Raw genomic sequence first — 17,807 nt, 5'->3', positions numbered from 1 at the left:
GTTACGTCGTTGATTAATAGAAAGAATAAATACTGATAAGAATTACATGTTTAATCCGTTGATATATAAATAATATCGTTAAATGTAAATGATATCAAAAATAATTTAATAAATTTGTCTGAATTCCTTCTTAATAAATATTTTTATAAAAAGCTTTATCAAACATTAAGGTTAAGTGATTGTTTTTTTTTTTAGTAAATACAATACACACTTCACATAATCTTTGTCAATGTATATAAGCAAAAAAAATATTATATTTTAATCAGTATTATTTTTTTTATCAGTTTAAAAGATGAAATTCGTAATTTTTGTAACTTTATTCGCCCTAGTTGGTATGTATATCTGAATATATATTCCTTAATATTAAAAATATACTCAATATTTACTTTTATTTTTCGTAGGATTGGTTCAGCCAACTTATATTCCTGAAGATGACAAGTAAGTAAAATTTATAAAGTATGTTAAAAATGTTTATAATTAAAATATAAAAAATATTTTGTTTGGTCATTTTCCATGTCTACCAATTTGTAATGTTAACTTTATTAATATAATACAGTATTGCCCAAAATAAACAGTATTAAAACTGAAACATAGATGTCTCTTTGTGTGCGCAGTCATATTCAAATTAACTAGTATAGACCTGTCAAGTAATCCTTAAACAATTAATTATTAAGGCCTAATTGTTAAAAATGGTGTTAAGTACAGAGGAGAAAGTGTTTCTTGTGGAGCATTATTTTCGCTCATACGGAATCGGCCGACGTAATAGTGCAAGTCTGCAATACGTATGTAATCACACAATGATTTAATAAACGTTCTCCAAGTAATGCTGTAATTTTGAAGGTTGTTAAAAAGATTAGAAACACGGGTAATGTATTATGTCAACGAAAAGGAAATTTAGGGCATCCCAGGACAGTAATAACAACGATAACCATGAACGTGTTTTTAAGTGAATCTTGGAAAATCCGAAAGACAGCCAAACAAGAACAGCGTTACATTTTGGCTTAAAACGAACTTCCTTGCAAAGAATACTGAAGGAGCTGGGTGCATTTTCGTATGTGATTCGGGTACTTCAACAATTACATCCCAGGGATTATCACAGTGGAGTAGAATATTGGACACTGACGCAAGCCACTGAAAAACGAATCGAAGCCTTCGAGATGTGGATATACAGAAGGATACTAAAAATATCTTATGTGGACCATGTCACCAACGTTGAGGTCCTACAGCGCATGACAAAAGAAAAAGAAGTGCTTAATTTAATTAAACAACGTAAGCTTTAGTACCTCGGCTACGTGATGCGGAACGAAGAAAAATATCGAATTCTTCAACTTGTTATGCAGGGTAAAGTATTTGGCAGAAGAGGACCGGGACGCCGTCGTATCTCGTGGTTGAAAAATCTCCGACAATGGTTTGGGATGACCTCAGCGGAGCTGTTTCGCAGAGCAGTCAACAAAACCATGATAGCCTTGATGATCGCCAACATCCTGACCGGATAAGGCACTGAAGAAGAAGAAGTAGAATATTCCAGAATTCTTGCATTATAGTATGAAAATCCTGAATTTTAATAAAATAATTACAAGTTCAGTATTGTTTATTTTGGGCTATACTGTATTAACTAATATATTATTAATTAATTTTAATTATTAATTTTTTTTTTATTTTAATCTTTGGTCGTAAATATTATTCTTTGTCACATCAGCGTCTCGAACTAGTCCTTTTTGGGCCGTCCTATTATACTTCTTTACTACTCTTTTACAACTTAGCGATTACTTCTGTTAGGCGATTATTAGCTTGGCGTGGACTGTGCCCAAGCCACATACCCTTTGCTTTATTTCACAGTTATTTCTTCTGTCATAAACCGATTGTACTGGGGCGTACATCTTTAATTTATTAAGTAACTTTTTAATTGTGTATTGTTGATAATCTATCATCTAACGTGATCTATCATCAGAACATCTTGGATTGTTGAACGTCCTTCTCGGAATTCATACTTATTTTTGGATATATTTTTTTTTCTAGATTCTAAGTACTGTTGTAGTCTGTTCTTCACCGTGTACTTATATAATTTACACATAGCATCTTAAAGAGATAGGGGTCGGAATACGTTTGGTCCTAGTTCAGTTTTCCTTGCTTTTGATATTAACACTAGACGATAATGCTTAGTTGTACTATAAATCATCCATTACTAGATATAACAATATAATGGTAATTGGTAGAAATTGTCAAACTATTAAATAACTGGCATTCTCGTCAACTTCAAATTTACACACAACGCAAAAGCCTAGGGATATTTTTATAAATAGACGTATTTTGTTTAGCTGTAATCAATTAAAAGAAAGTAATACAAAATTTGTAGTTTAAATTGTTGTTTAATATGTCAAAAACCATAAATTGCAAAAAAATACAGAAAATTGGAGCAAGAAAAATATATTGCAAATCACCCATGTTTCACATACCACCATAAAATGTCAAAAATACGAAATATAAACTGAAAATAAAGTATGGCCACCACGTTGGTTTATCACAGATCTACATTCACTGTTCATGTTCCGAATCACATTGTTAATGTCTGCTTGAGGTAGTTGTGACTATTGCTCTCTCAGAAGCTCTTTTAATTGAAACTCATTGTAGATTTTGCCCATATGTGGAGTAATTCTTCGTTGGAGCATGTCTCATATATGCTCAATGGGATTCAAGTCCGGTGATTGTGCTGGCCACGGCAATACATCAATACCCTCGTTATCCAACCAGTTTTTTACAATATGCGCAACATGTGGTCAAGCGTTATCATGCATGAAGTAAAAATGTTCTCCAACAGCAGCAGCAAACGGGCGCACAACAGGTTCAAGAATAGTGTCCAAATATTGCTGACTTGTAAGAAAGCCACGTGGGAAAATGAGGTCAGTTCTTCCGTCAATCATGATTCCGCCCCATACCATTAATGTACCTCCTCTGTATGCATACACTTCTTGAAGATTTCGTAATCGTTCTCTATTTCCAGGTCGTCTCCAAACTCTTGTTCGACGAGAATCTGGATGAAATCCATATCTAGACTCGTCACTAAACAAAACTGTGGCCCAGTCATTGTCAGTCCAATTCTGAAACTCTTGAACACCAGGTTAATCTTGCAGCGCGATTGTCTCTAGATAGAGGAAGACATCTTAGTGGTCGCCGACTACGAAGATTGGCTTCATGGAGACGATTCCTCACAGTACTACTGCTAATTGTTACATAATGTGCAAGCTGTAATTCATTAACCAGCTTGGTTGCTGTGATTGTTGGCTGCCTTTTGGCATTTAAAATTAAATATCGGTCTTGAGCGACAGTTGTAGAGCGACCACGTCCTGGATGTTGCTTGGCTGGACTCTCAGTGTCTCTAAACCGACGCCACAAACGACTTACGGCGCTTTGAGAGACACCCAGCTGATCAGCAACTTGAGTTTGTCGCATACCAGCTTGAAGAAGGCTCACGGCTCTATTTATCTCGTCCAACGTTAAATGTTGTCGTTGCATGGTAAAAAGACAATATCTTTAACTCACCTATTAAGCAAGAATGGTATAAAGTGACTAAAATTAAAAATAAACAAAACATAAAAATGTCGATTTTTTTGTCCCTTAAACATTCTAAAACACGTATTGCTATCAGTTTTACAATTTTTTTTTGATAAGAAGTGAGTGTCTGTATCAACAATTACAGTACAAGCAAATTTATATGGTTATGAAATTTCTGTCATTGGTATTGTCAAATTATTTAAAATATCCTTAGACTTTTGCGTTGTGTGTATATTCTAATTTAAATGTTAGATCTTGAGTAGAACAGACAAGATTAGCATTTAAAAACTAAGAAATTTATTATATAATATTATACAGTGTATTCCAACGAAAAGTGGATCCCCCAGAAGCTCAGAAACTAAGAGTTTTTTGTAAATAAAAAAAAAACACGTCAATTTGTATTGAATATTTGAAGGGTATTTTTTTCTCTACACGACACTCTATTTTGTTTAACTTTCGGAATAAATTTGAAGATAATTTGGGATTTGACTAATTTATTATTTGAATACAGTAATAACAAAAAGCATGAAATTTCATCAAATTAAATAATTAATTGTTCGAAATATCTTTTTGTGACATCCATACGATAATACAGTATATTTTCAAAGCCTCTTCGAACATTTGCAAATACCTTCAGTGTCACTAATCGGCATCCTGTCACAATTCTTTGTCGCAACTCTGCAAGATCTGCAGCCGAAGTAGCGTATATTTTTAATTTTATGTATCCCCACAAAAAAAATTTAAAGGTGAAAGATCCGGTGATCTGGTCGGCCACTCCATTGGACCCCTGCCAATCCAATGCCCTGGAAAAGGTTGATTCAAAAATTGTCTTACGCATGTATCATAATGTGGGGTGCTCCGTTCTGTTGGAAAGTCAGTTCATCCTCTAAAATATTATTATCAGATTCCAATGTGTCAGTGATGAGCCGATCAATAACGTCTTTTAACAAATTTAAATAAGTTGTTTCGTTGAGATTTCTTTAAAAAAAAAAAACGGTTCAATAACGTGATTCACTAACTTGCCAACTCATACAATTAATTTTCTGAGGTGTTTGTGTTGGTGTCTCCATGAATAAATGAGGATTACGGTTATTTCAATAACGACAATTAGGTCTATTTATTTTACCCTTGAATGTACACTTGTTGGAAAAACAGGTATTGTATAATGGATTTTATTTGTTATTTATGATTTCACAAAATTCTTCACACAATTAAAGCTGACGATCAGGATCATCTTTGTTTAATTGATGAAGTAATCGTATTTTATAAGGGTAAAATTTATTGGATTTTTAATTCGATAAACACTAGATACTGATACACCAGATGCACGAGATAGTTGTCTGATAGACTGTCGATTATCCATTTGTAAATGACCCAATACCGCCACTTCATTTGCTTCATTTCGCACTTGACGGTGTACTTCCGTGCTTTGTGTTATTAACGTCACCTGTAGCTTCAAACTTATCCGTTAAATTTTTAACGTATTGGATGACTTACGTTTTTTTCTGGGTGGTGCATAATAGAGATCCTTTCCGTAGCCTTAGCACACTGATTATTTTCACAGTATAGCTTAACTAACTTTATTCTCTCTTCACTATAATATCCCATTTTTGTAAGCCTTTACAATAATATCTCTGATTAATCAGTCGATGACAAATCTCAAATCAAAGGCAACCTTGTAAATACTAAAGAAGATAATTAGTATTCACTATCTTAAAAAAAATTATATGAAAAAGTGATATTTTTGCAAAAAGAATAAAAATATCTTCAACACAGTGGCGTGTTCATATCGATTTGCAGGTTGATTAAATTATTGTATTGGAGGTCACAAAGAATATCTAATTAGTTATTTTGGTGAAATTTTGTGTTATTACTTGTTATTTCTGATATTTAACCAATAATTTAGTTTAATCCAAAATTACCTTTAAAGTCATTACGTAAATTAAAGAAAAATAAAGTGTCGTGTGACCTTTTAAATGATGTGCCACCGGACCACAATTGCTATTTAAAAAAAACTGCCTGTTGATGCGGGGCAGTAGGGGGTTACATTTAAGGGTATGAATATTGCATAAAAATTCGTCCACCTCCCAATACAAATTGACGCATTTTTCTAAATTTTGAAGAAACTCTTGAGTGTTTCTCAAGAGTTTCAGGGTGGAGGCATCAAATTTATAACTACTTATCATCAATTGATGCTCTATTCAGTGCTATGTTCACCTAGGGATTTTATATAAATGTAAAATCTGGACACTTAAAATAAATACTTTAAATTTATTAGAAGCCTTTAAAATATAGCTTAAGATGAATTAATGATAAATTATGCATGTAATACGGACGTTCTTCAAATAATAAATAAAGAAAGGGATACAAAATATTGAGAAATTTCCAACACAAATAATAAAAATCTTTATATTCTGCCAGTATTATAAGAAGCAGTAGAGCAACGCTTTTTAAATTAATTATCAAACGAAAAATATAAGACAAGAGCGGACTGGAAAGTTGCAAATATTCGTGGTTGAAAAATGTAAGAAAATGGACTGGTTTGGTGTTACTTTTACTGTTTTAAGCTTTAAAGATAGGCACAACTTCACTAAAATTGTAGTCAACCTGTTTTTTCAGGTGTTCAATTATTTATCTTATTTCCTACTAATGTTTTCTACTAACGTCATATGATAAGCATAGATCAAAAACCAAGCTTATTTCCCTCCCTTCTTTGGCGACATTATAATTTTGAAGATCGGCGTTATATACATTGTCTTTTTCCTTTTTGTACAGTTTTTTTTCTTTTTTTTATTTTTAAAGATTTCAGATTTTAAAGTATTAACAACATAATTTTTGTGACCTTTTGAGATAATTTGATAATATTATATCCCTGATTCTACACATATTTGTTGAACAAACTTTCACTGCCCTCTATATTTGCTCTAAGTTGTACTATGTCAAATTCTCAAATTTGATTAGTGGTCTATATAGAATCAGAATGATCCACATTTTATTTGTGCTCAATGAATTAATTTCTTTATAGAAATCTAATAAATTCATGTATTAGAATAAATCGCATTTCTATTATTAATTAGTAACTAATAATCGTATTTATTCAGCAACATTTCTTTCTTGTTTCCTAAGATAATATTTTTTAGTTAATAGCCGTCTTTATTATTTACATTTTTATGACTACACTTGAGTTCATAATAACCTTATTAAGAGTCAATTTTTTTTTATTCAAATTTCCCCTTCTAAGTAGTTGCTTCTTCAATTCGTATGTTGATTAGATTCGGATGTTGATATATTCAGTATAAAAATAATATATCCCTTCAGCATCCCCCTTGAATTATAAGCGCCCTCTGAAAAATTTCAAATAACAAAGGGGGTCGTATTGCACATTCTTAGAAAGGGATTTTAGTCCTCTGTTCAGCAATATAACGTTTTTTTAGGTTTGGTGCAATCATAACTGAGAAAATTGATTTTTAAGACGTAAAATTTTGATAATGTCTTTATTACAAAACTTTAAGTTGAATAAAGATAATAATTTCACATAACATTTTGAATGTATTGTCAATGTTCTTTACAAAAAAATTAAATGTTCAACATGACCGCCATTCACTTCTTGGCAATAATTAAGGCGATTTTGAAATTCTCGTACAACATTTTGTACGACCTCGGGGATTATTTTGTTAATTTCTTCCGTTATCCCAACTTTTAAATCAACAATACTGTTTGGTCTATCAAAATATACTTTAGATTTTAAATAACCCCATAAGAAGTAATCGAGAGGAGTCAAATCGAGGGATCCAGCCGGCCATTCGATCGTTTCACGTCTTCCAATCCACCTATTGGGAAAAACCTCGTTTAAATAATTTCTAACTATATTTCTAAATGGATTGATCTATCTCATTTGAATAATTAAGATCAGGAAAAAATCTTGTAGGCACTAAAAAGTTAATCAAACATTCTAGATAACCCTCACCACCAACTGTGCCCTCAAAAAAATAGGGACCAATAATTTTATTGTTAATGATACCAGTACAAACGTTAACTTTTTTATGATATTGCGTGTGAGTCTCACACCCCCAGTAAGAATTTTCTCTGCTCCAATATCTGCCGTCCTGTTTGTTAACCGTTTCGTTTAAATGAAAGATCGCTGAAAAAACTATTTTGTTTATGAACTGCAAATCTGCGTTCATTATGTCCATCATCATTTCACAGAATTCTTGCCTTCCATCAGGATCATCTTCATTCAACTCCTGAACCAACTGAACTTTGTAAAGGGGTTATTTTTCTTTATACAAAACTCTTAAAATATATGATTTACTTACATTATTGACAGCGTCAGGTTCTCGAGTTGTCTTATGCGGATTTTCTTCAATCTCTAGAGGTATCTCTGATTTTTTCATCAGTTAGTTTAACATTTTTACCTGGTTTTTCAATATTTTTTACATGTCCAGTATAACGAAACTTTTTTTTAATTTTGCTAACTGTAGACAGTGAAACTTGTTGACAAGAGTATTTATTAATAAACATTTTACAAACCTTCTTTTAGGTTCTTGTTGCATTACCACAACCAATCAAAATGTCTATTTTTTGAATCTTGAACTAATAAGCCATAATTAAATTTAATACACGCACAAATATTCTACTGACGTCTTTTAGTAACTTTAAATACCTAAATAACAGCAGCCTATTTTATTATCTTTAAATTTTTTCCCCTAATATTTAGCAGAACAGATACGGAAATTCCTGATTATTTTAAAAAGTATATTATAATAGACCAGGCAATATTGCTGATTTAAAAGTTAGGATAACAGAAGAAATTAACAAAATAACCCCCGAGGTCATACAAAAGGTACGAGAATTCCAAAATCGCCTCGGTTATTGTTAAGAAATGAATAATCGTGGTCAAGTTGAATATTTAATTTAATTGTAAAAATTAATTTTCTTAGTTATGATTGCACAAACTTAAAAAACTTTATACTGCTGAACAGAGGACTAAAATGTTTTTCTAGCAAGGTACCGTACGACCCCCTTTGTTATTTAAAATTTTCAAGGGGGTGCTTATAATTCAAAGGGAGTGCTGTAGGGAAATAATATTTTCATAGTGTAAATTGTCAATTTAAGAATAAAAATCAATCTGTTTCAGGTCTTTTCTCATAGTAGATAATAACGCTAAAAATAAATTTATTCCATACATATGGACCTCATCGTATACTTATTGATTTTCCGGGTTTGTAAGCATGAAACTTTCAACTCCTCTTTGGAATCGTCAGGTCTTGAACTTGTTAGGGGAACTTAGTTTCCTCATTGCCCAGTTCATTTGTATAATACTATTATCAATAGCACAGTATTATAGTTATTTAATGTTATACATTAAATAGGTAAAACTTTACACATTATTTTTGGGGTATGGGTTTATCATCTTAATTCCAGGACACGCATTTTTTTTAAAATAATTTTTAAGTGGTTTCTGATGAAAACTTTTTTATCCATGATGGCTAATTCTTATTAAACCATTATCATTTTTAGCTATTTCTCTATTTTGATTTTATTTTTTGTGAATTTTTTATCGTTGACTCTAGTTATTTTTTTTTTTTGTTAAGATAATGATATACAATTTATGTCATTACTTTTTCTTTAATTCATTTTTGAAGTAACTTCCTGTTTACGAAACAGATAAATCAAAATAGCTGAATAATATCATATAAAGACAATAATACTTTTCGCCTTATTAAAATCTGTAATTACCTCTTAACTGCATCACTTACAAAATGTTAATAATATTTATTACAATATATACTTTTTACACAAATGTTTAATTTAAAATTTAATACGATATATTATGTGTTTATTTTAGATCAGTAGAAATTCCAATAGCATGCGAAGCTTGTGTAGCGTTTGCAAAAATAATTGAAGAGTTGGTTGAGAAAGAAGTTCCAAAGGTGAATATTGTTACTATTTACTAATCTATTTCCTATAGAATTATTATAGTCTACAGTTTGGTTATATAACATCTTTAGACAAACAATTTTAAAGAATGTTAAATGATTTAAATTTTCAGATGACTAATAAAATTCATGGCAGATAATGAGTATGATAGGGAAGGTTTAATAAAAAAAGATATAGATTTTATAGGAGACATTATCTCCTATAAAATCTATATCTACAAAAGAAAGTAAATGGCCTAGACTTTAAGCCGATGGGACATTTTTAGGGGGTCATTCGTCCCAACATGAATTGCATATAAATAAATACTACAATATGTGATAACAACTTTAGATACTATGCCGTCAATTCTTAGTATTGGTACTATAAGTAAAAGGATTGAATTTAAGGGTTTCGCTTTAGATTTCTCATTCCCGTTTCTACAAAAAATTAATCTATATAATAATCCGAAACTTTGTGTATAAATACCGTACTGTGTTCAATTGCCGAAAATGGGTAAAAAGTTTTCCAGAAACAAAAACATTTCCCTGCTCCTGGTACCAATATTATTGAACGGCATTAGATCTCTGTTTATTTTTGTATTAACTACGTAAGTTATTAATTGCGTACACTTATGTACCCCCACCCTCACGCCCCTTGAGTGGTAAATTTATCTTACCGATGACACATCTGTACCGATAACAAATGACAATAGAGTTTTTAAAGTTGTAATTACGTATTGTAGTAATGTTTATTATGTACTTCATTCTGGATCAAATGACCCATTCAAATTCTACCATGGGCTTGTAGTCTCACCAGGGAGCTGTAAAAAACTAAAATTGGAGCAAATAAAATAAATCCAAAAATTAAATACGAATATTTTTGCTCCAACATAGACTCATGAGAAATGGAATAAAAGGATACATCGGGAAATATATTGTTTATGTATAGTTTATCATAAAATAACATAAGAAGAATTCTCTCAGAAAGGAGTAACAATAATAATAAAAGATAAATATTTGAAATGTCGATATAATAAATCAAAGAATAATATTAAGGTACACATGAAGGTCTTAGAGGAAAAATACTATTATATACAATATTACATGCATATATAAAGATTGAAACGACTCCAATAAAAAGATACTTTGCATAAATTATCAGGTTAATTGAAGACGTATGAAAGAATAAAGATCAACTTATACTGAGAGACTTACAACTTAAGAAAAAAATAAACTCCGTTTTGCCGTAGCAAAACAAGTTTTCCATTCTATTAAATGTACTGTTATTAGTGTTATATATTTTTTGATGACTAATTGAGTCTTGGAGTCTATATTTCTAGATTTTATTAGAGAACTTATGCAAGTCTTACATGCACATGAAGCCCATGTAAGCAGTTTGGTCGAATTGAATTGCTTTTTTAGGTATTTGACAGATAATAAATTTCGCGTTGATCTGACCTGTGTCGTCGAAAGCTCTATTGTTCTTTACATATTTCGGTTTTTTTTACTTCAAGCGATACATTTAATGTCATCATTTTTATAACAACACTTAAGATATTTATACCGCGATAGGTTTTGGGATCGTTATCCCCTTTGATTGCGTATATTTGGTCGTTTTTTTTTTCACCCTTTTCGCCTACTGGTATGGTTATACTTATCAGCTCGTTTGTTTAACCAATATTTGAAAACTCTGCTGCTCAATATTTTACTATTATAAACAGAAAAAAAACACTCATCCAAAGAAAAATCGAATTCAGCTCTTATATTTGTTGTAAAGAGGCTTTTCAAATAAAAGTATTGTATCACACGATGAGCAGTTTACTCGATTTTCACAAAATAACTAAAAACGGTCACTAAAAATCTTCAACCTTAAAACCCATTTAATTTTTGGTTCGCAGGATTTTCTAATCAGCTATCGAACTGACATTTAAAGTTGTTTCTAAGAGAACAGTTCATTCTACACAAAAAACGCTAATTACTATTTTTATTTAAAATTGTTTCAGCTTCATTTTTTCTTAACCCTTAACTGGTATGGCAGGGTCAAATTTGACCCTATTGGAAATTCTTTTGTAATTTTCGGAAAAACTAGGCGATATGGCAACATACCATTTGAGGTATTCTTTCAAGGCGTGCAACTGCTTCAGTTCCGCTATCAGTCGCCCGCAAGCAATTAGTGGCTCCACGTGAATATTGTGAATTGGGTCAGATTTGACCCTGCCATACCGTTAAAGGATAATTTCTCGTTTTCGGGTAAGAAGCACAATACTGTTATTTTTCCAGAAAAAAATACAATTTTGTTTGTTCTTTCAATTTAGAGTTGTGATCGAAGTATAATATGTCGAACGTGCGTGACAAAAGGGCGCCTTTGACACAAAAGGAAATTGAACATATTGCTGAAACTTTATGGGATACCGACAACGACCTTTCCGATGCAGAGACGATTGTTAGTGATCACGATACGGATAGTGACTACAATGCTGATAGTGAGAGTGAAGATGAAGCTGTTGATGGCAGTGATAGGCACTCTGTCGAAGAAGTTAGCTTATCTGTTGAAAGTGAAATTGTTGGGGATGAAAGTGGCTATTTCTACGGAAAAAATAGAAAAAAGTGGGCGAAAACGCCACCTGCGTCTAGCCGTACTCGCGTCACCAACATAGTGTCGCATATTCCTGGCCTTTCGGGACCATGTCGGACCAATAAGCCAACTACACCCTTGCAGGCGCTCAGTTTTTTTCTCGATGGATACATTATAAATGAAGTTATCGCAAGAACGAATGAGAAAATAACTGAACTGCAGGCAACCTATGGCGATCAGGCCTTGTCATGTCAGTTTATTAATCATGTCGATGAAGTAGAAATGCGAGCATTTCTCGGTCTTCTCTATCTAGCTGGAGTGTTCAAGTCGAGTCACGAGGACATAAATTCGCTTTTTGCAACAGATGGAACAGGTCGTGACATTTTTCGTGCAACAATGACTCTAAAGAGATTCAGTTTCCTGCTAACAGCCTTAAGATTTGACAATCCAGCCACTAGACGACAACGTATTGAAGACGGAGATAAACTTGCTGCAATTTCAAATTTGTTTTACAGATTTATTGGAAACTGTAAGATAAACTATTCTTGTGGGGAATACGTAACCGTGGACGAAATGTTGGTTGGATTTCGGGGAAAGTGTAGGTTCCGTATGTTTATAAAAAGCAAGCCTGTGAAATACGGACTAAAAATATTGTGTTTGTATGACGCTCGTACACATTATTTGATCAATGCTTTTGTATATACGGGCAAAGATGAAAATAGGGCAAATCCAAAGAAGCTATCTATTCCAACCCAAACTGTGCTAACTTTGATTGAACCAATAGCAAATTCGAACCGTAATATTACAGGGGACAATTGGTTCACGTCACTAGAGCTGGTTGAAGAATTGCAACGCCAAAACTTGACATACGTAGGTACTATTAGACGGAATAAAAGGGAGTTACCTAAAGAGTTCCTAGCTAGTAAGCAACGTGAACCACTTTCCTCGCTTTTTGGATTTACTAAGGATATAACAATTGCGTCATACGTTCCAAAAAGAAATCGCTCAGTTTGCATGATGTCTACAATGCACCATAATAACATGGTCGAAGAAGGAGCAAAGAAATTACCAGACATCATCTCCTTTTATAACCTAACGAAAGTTGGCGTTGATGTACTGGACCAAATTTGTGCCAATTACAAAGTAGGAAGACGTACTCGGCGTTGGCCTCTAACTTTGTGGTACCGAATGATGGACATCTCCGCCGCAAATGCAGGCATAATTTATAATGCTGCTAATCCAAATAATGAGATGGTTCGTAACCGTTTCCTTATTGATTTAGGGAGAGAAATGATCAACGAACACTTAGTTCGAAGAAGTCAAATGAAAAACATTCCTCGGGAATTGAAGGTAACCATAAGGCGAATCAGCAATATCCCAGATGAGGCCCCACGAAGCATAGATAACCCTCAACGTCGACAACCTAAGCGTGCCAGATGCTTCTTATGCCCTTACAGTGACAACAAACATCCAATTGTATGTGACGAGTGTAGCAGGCATATTTGCAAAGACCATTGCAAAACGTCCAACATGTGTACAAATTGCTCCGAACAATAAAATACTGCGCAAAATGTAGTTGTCAGAATTTTTGTTTATTATGTTTTTTCATGTTTTTAAGTATTTTTCCCTAGGTTTAAAACAATGATTTAAACAATTCCGTTTAAAATTATTTTTAATTTTTTCTCTATTTTTTTTTACAGATAAGAAAAGCCATGTTAATTTTTATAAGTTTAGCCAGAAGTAGGCCAGATATTATTAAAAAGTATATGTAAACATTATTATTTATAATAAAAAGGATTTATATTCGATCTGAATGAAAATTTTTCTGTTTTCTATTTGCTGCATGCAAAAAAAGGCACAGGGTCAAATCTGACCCCGCCATACTTTAAGTGTAATTTTAAATCACCATACCAGTTAAGGGTTAAAACATTTATTTTTACTGCGCGGCGTTTAGATTTTTGATAAATCTTTCCTCCCCCCTACGACGGGAGCTTTAAGGGGCAAGCCCAAAATGGGAGTGTCAATTTTTTATAAAATTGGCATTCTTAGCGAAATTAAGCTTGGTCGTATTATTTTTAGAGGTCATGACTACTGACGACTAGACCACTGGCAACTTTTCAATTAATAAAATGTTGATACTAAGAAAGATACAGGGTGTTAAAGTAAAAATTTAAAATTTTATTTTTCGCTATAACTTTTACGTTTGTAAATATTTTTGGACAAAAATTTACAGTTGGATGCTTTTGAGTAGGATAAATTAAAATTTTAGACTTACTTTAATGTAACTAGAGGGCGCCACATATGCTACATGGGTGGCATAAATTTGCGCTCTGGCATAAATTTGCGCTTGATTTTTTGCTCTTTAAGTTGGCTTTATTTGCGTTAAAAAATGTTAAAGATACATTATTTTTACAAAGAAAAGTTATTCTTGTTGGTAACCTAAAAATTCAACCGTTTTCGAGATAAATGCATTTTATAAGTCAGCTGCACAATAATTCTTAGTTTGATATTTGTGCGGTAAAGCACTGAATACCTGTAGATAAGCATAAGTCATAGTTTATTCTTATTAAAACAACTCAAAGATGATAATGTAACATCACAAAATGCTTTGTTATATGTGCTAAATGTCTTATTGAAGAAAATATATTTCATCTTCTTCTTTAGATGCCGTGTTCGTATTCAGACGTTGGCTGTCATCATGTTTACAATTTCCCTTTGCTATCGCTTCTTAAGTTTCTATAATGGCGTTTTATTACTTTTTCTTGATTGTAAAATGCTTAAAATCCAAAATATATGGTTTATGCAAGATGGTACATAACCACATTATAGAGAGAAGCCAGTTAGAACATACTTAAATACAACTTTTCCGAACGTTGGATTGGTCGTGGTAGTCATATTCCTTGGCAATGCGGTGAGATATTAATATAATTATTTAATTCTTAAAAAACCCGAAAAGAATACTTAGTGTTTATTAGGTAAATTGTTTACCCATTTTTATTAAGACAAATAGAAACTAGAGAACAGGTATTGAATAACACGTATGTGTCCTGTTTCATAATACTTTTGCTACAAATCTAACCTGAAAGACTCAGCATTTTTACAAAAACATCATCGTTGTCCTAATAACCGATATTGTTATAAATATAGAAAACACACAGGCAATTTAGTTCAGCATAATATTAGTTCGTTAGTAAATCATAATAGGTAGTCCATTTGTTCGAGATGTAATTATAGTAACTCGTAAGCTGTTACGTAAACATATAAATAAGTAATGTCATCGATATATCATCCATTGTACATTATAGCCACTACGTATCCCCAAATTTAATCGGCTTGATTTTGGTGTACGGGGCGCATTAAAACAACGTGTCTATAAGAATCCCATAAACATTCGCAAACAAATACGGGAAGAAATAAATACTTTTTTTTGTTAAAATAATGTATCTTTAATATTTTTTATCCGAACTATGGGTAGCTTAAAGAGCAAAAAAATTTAATTGCAAATTTATACCACATATGTGGCATAAGTGGCGACCTCTATCAGTTACATCAAAGTGTGTATCAAAATTAAATTTCTCATATTTAAAAGTACCTACCCAGTTGTAAATTTTTATACATAAATAATTACAAACATGAAGGTTATAGCGAAAAATAAAATTTTAATTTCGCACTTTAACACCCTGTAGCTTTCTTAATCTCAACATTTTATTAAAGCAATTGGACTTAAATCGTAATATTTTAAAGTGTAGAATCTACTGTTTATTTTTGTACAATTACTTAAGGACCACCCTTGGAATTAATTCATGATATATAAAATTATTAAAATTATACCTAAGATGTAACACAAATCTCCACTACTGAGTGTTCCGCACATAAGCTATATTCATTTAATAATTCTTTGTAAAGAAAGTCTATCTAAGGTTATTTTTTTAAATACATAGTAATTTTATTAGTATAAAATTATGTCAACAATAAATATTTATATTCTTTTTTTAGGAAACTGTAGAAAAAGAAGCAGAAAAGCTATGCGAGCTGCTTAGTGGTTCTTTAAAGAAATTTTGTGAAGATCATCTAGTGAGTGTAGTTGATGTTATATACGACGCCATTTCCAAATCAACCCCACTTTTAGTTTGTACTGCTTTACAATTTTGTTTATAAATGTTTAAGTAATTAATTGACTGTTTGATTATACCTATTCGCTGACACTCGTCATTGTCGAATATATTTATTTTCTTTTCTATTTGTCAAGTTATCAAAATATGAAAAACATATATTTGTGATGGATTCGACCGTTACTTGATGGAAATTCATTTTATCTAACAATAAGACACTAAAAACTTTTGTTTTCAACATTTTCCCAGAATTTATTTGAGAAGGGCACTCTGACCGATACATCTCTGGTTATAATAATTTAAAATAAATTTTGTGGAAGTGTTGAAAACAAAAGTTGTCAGTGTTGTCTTGTTAGATATTATACCTAATTGGTTCGAAAAGGCACCACTAGGAAGAAAAGTACAAATGCTGCGATGCTATATCTTCTCTGTTATCTGTTATCTGTTTAAAATAGGTAAAAGAAATAAATTACACTTACTTACAATCAATTTAATAAATTTTACTACCCAACACGACCGGTTTCGCTTTCTAAAATTTGCAAAGCATCCTCAGGTCAAGCGGAACAAAGTAAGTTAAATGCTGAAATTATAAAAAGCCCATATTAGGGGGCTGTCTTATAAAGATGTAGATCACAAAAATTATAGTAATTATGCCAAGATTACATGTCTGTGTTTATTAATATGCATAAAATTGCTTTAGCAGACAAAGTAATAACCCACAAATTGGTAAGAGATATTCTATTCAATTGTAATAAATTAGAAATAAACAATTTACTACTTACATGCCGGTACAAGAGTTTTTATATAATGATTGGTGATACATAGTTCAAACTATCCCGTATTGCTGATAATGGGTGATCTTCGGTCAATGTTGTAACTGTCTGACAATTAAGGAGGAAGTTTCTTGAGGGGAGATATATTAACAGATAATATAGGAGTGAGGTATATGTTATTGTTTTTTGAATGAAAGAGTGATGTTTTATATTATTTAAATTATTAAAGTTATTATATTTATTAAAGAGATATATTTTTGAAATGTGTGTTTAATTATCGAATTACTAAATTTTTTCTGTAAAAATTTCAATAATTTAACACACATTTCAAAAATATGTCTCTTTAATAAATATAAATAACTTTAATAATTTAAGTAATATAAAACATCACTCTTTCATTCAACAAACAATAACATATACCTTACGCCTATATCATCTGTTAACATCTCTCCTCAAGAAACTTCCTCCTTAATGTCAGACAGTTACAACATTGACCGAAGATCACCCACTATCAGCAATATGGAATAGTTGAAATACGTATCACCAATCATTATATAAAAAGTCTTGTACCGACATGTAAGTAGTATTTTGTTTATTTCTAATTTATTACAATTCAATAGATTATCTTTTACCAATTTGTGGGTTTTCACTTTGTCTGCTAAAGCAATTTTATGCAAATTAATAAACACAGACATAAAATATTGGCATAATTACTATAAATTTTTTGATCTATATCTTTTTAACTTCTTCTTTTGGTTCCTATCCGTTTCGGATGTTGGAAATCATATTGGCAATCATGACCTTGCTCGCTGCGGCTCGAAACAGCTCCGTTGAGGTTTTCTTTTTCTTTTTAACTTTTTAATCTTTTTAACACAGC

At 31.7% G+C, this 17,807-nt stretch overlaps 1 protein-coding gene across 1 annotated transcript; it reads left to right on the top strand.

The window, feature by feature from the left end:
• Positions 1 to 215: 215 nt before the first annotated feature.
• LOC140438233 (uncharacterized) lies at positions 216 to 16,219 on the top strand. Its single transcript, XM_072527932.1, has 4 exons — positions 216 to 332; positions 402 to 438; positions 9,401 to 9,485; positions 16,042 to 16,219. The coding sequence occupies exons 1-4, from the start codon at positions 293 to 295 to the stop codon at positions 16,201 to 16,203; spliced, it is 324 nt and encodes a 107-aa protein (XP_072384033.1). The 5' UTR covers positions 216 to 292; the 3' UTR covers positions 16,204 to 16,219.
• The last annotated feature ends 1,588 nt before the right edge of the window (positions 16,220 to 17,807 follow it).

Source organism: Diabrotica undecimpunctata, chromosome 4 (assembly GCF_040954645.1).
Source record: "Diabrotica undecimpunctata isolate CICGRU chromosome 4, icDiaUnde3, whole genome shotgun sequence".
Lineage (NCBI taxonomy): Eukaryota > Metazoa > Arthropoda > Insecta > Coleoptera > Chrysomelidae > Diabrotica > Diabrotica undecimpunctata.
The sequence above is the reverse complement of the archived record's forward strand: the minus strand, read 5'-3'. Positions and strand labels throughout refer to the sequence as shown.

Bases quoted from the DNA above. Each gene is read 5' to 3' on its own strand.
- LOC140438233 (XM_072527932.1), top strand. From the start codon at position 293: ATGAAATTCGTAATTTTTGTAACTTTATTCGCCCTAGTTG. The intron at 439-9,400 runs GTAAGTAAAATT...TGTTTATTTTAG, and splicing joins TATATTCCTGAAGATGACAA to ATCAGTAGAAATTCCAATAG. The intron at 9,486-16,041 runs GTGAATATTGTT...TTCTTTTTTTAG, and splicing joins TTGAGAAAGAAGTTCCAAAG to GAAACTGTAGAAAAAGAAGC.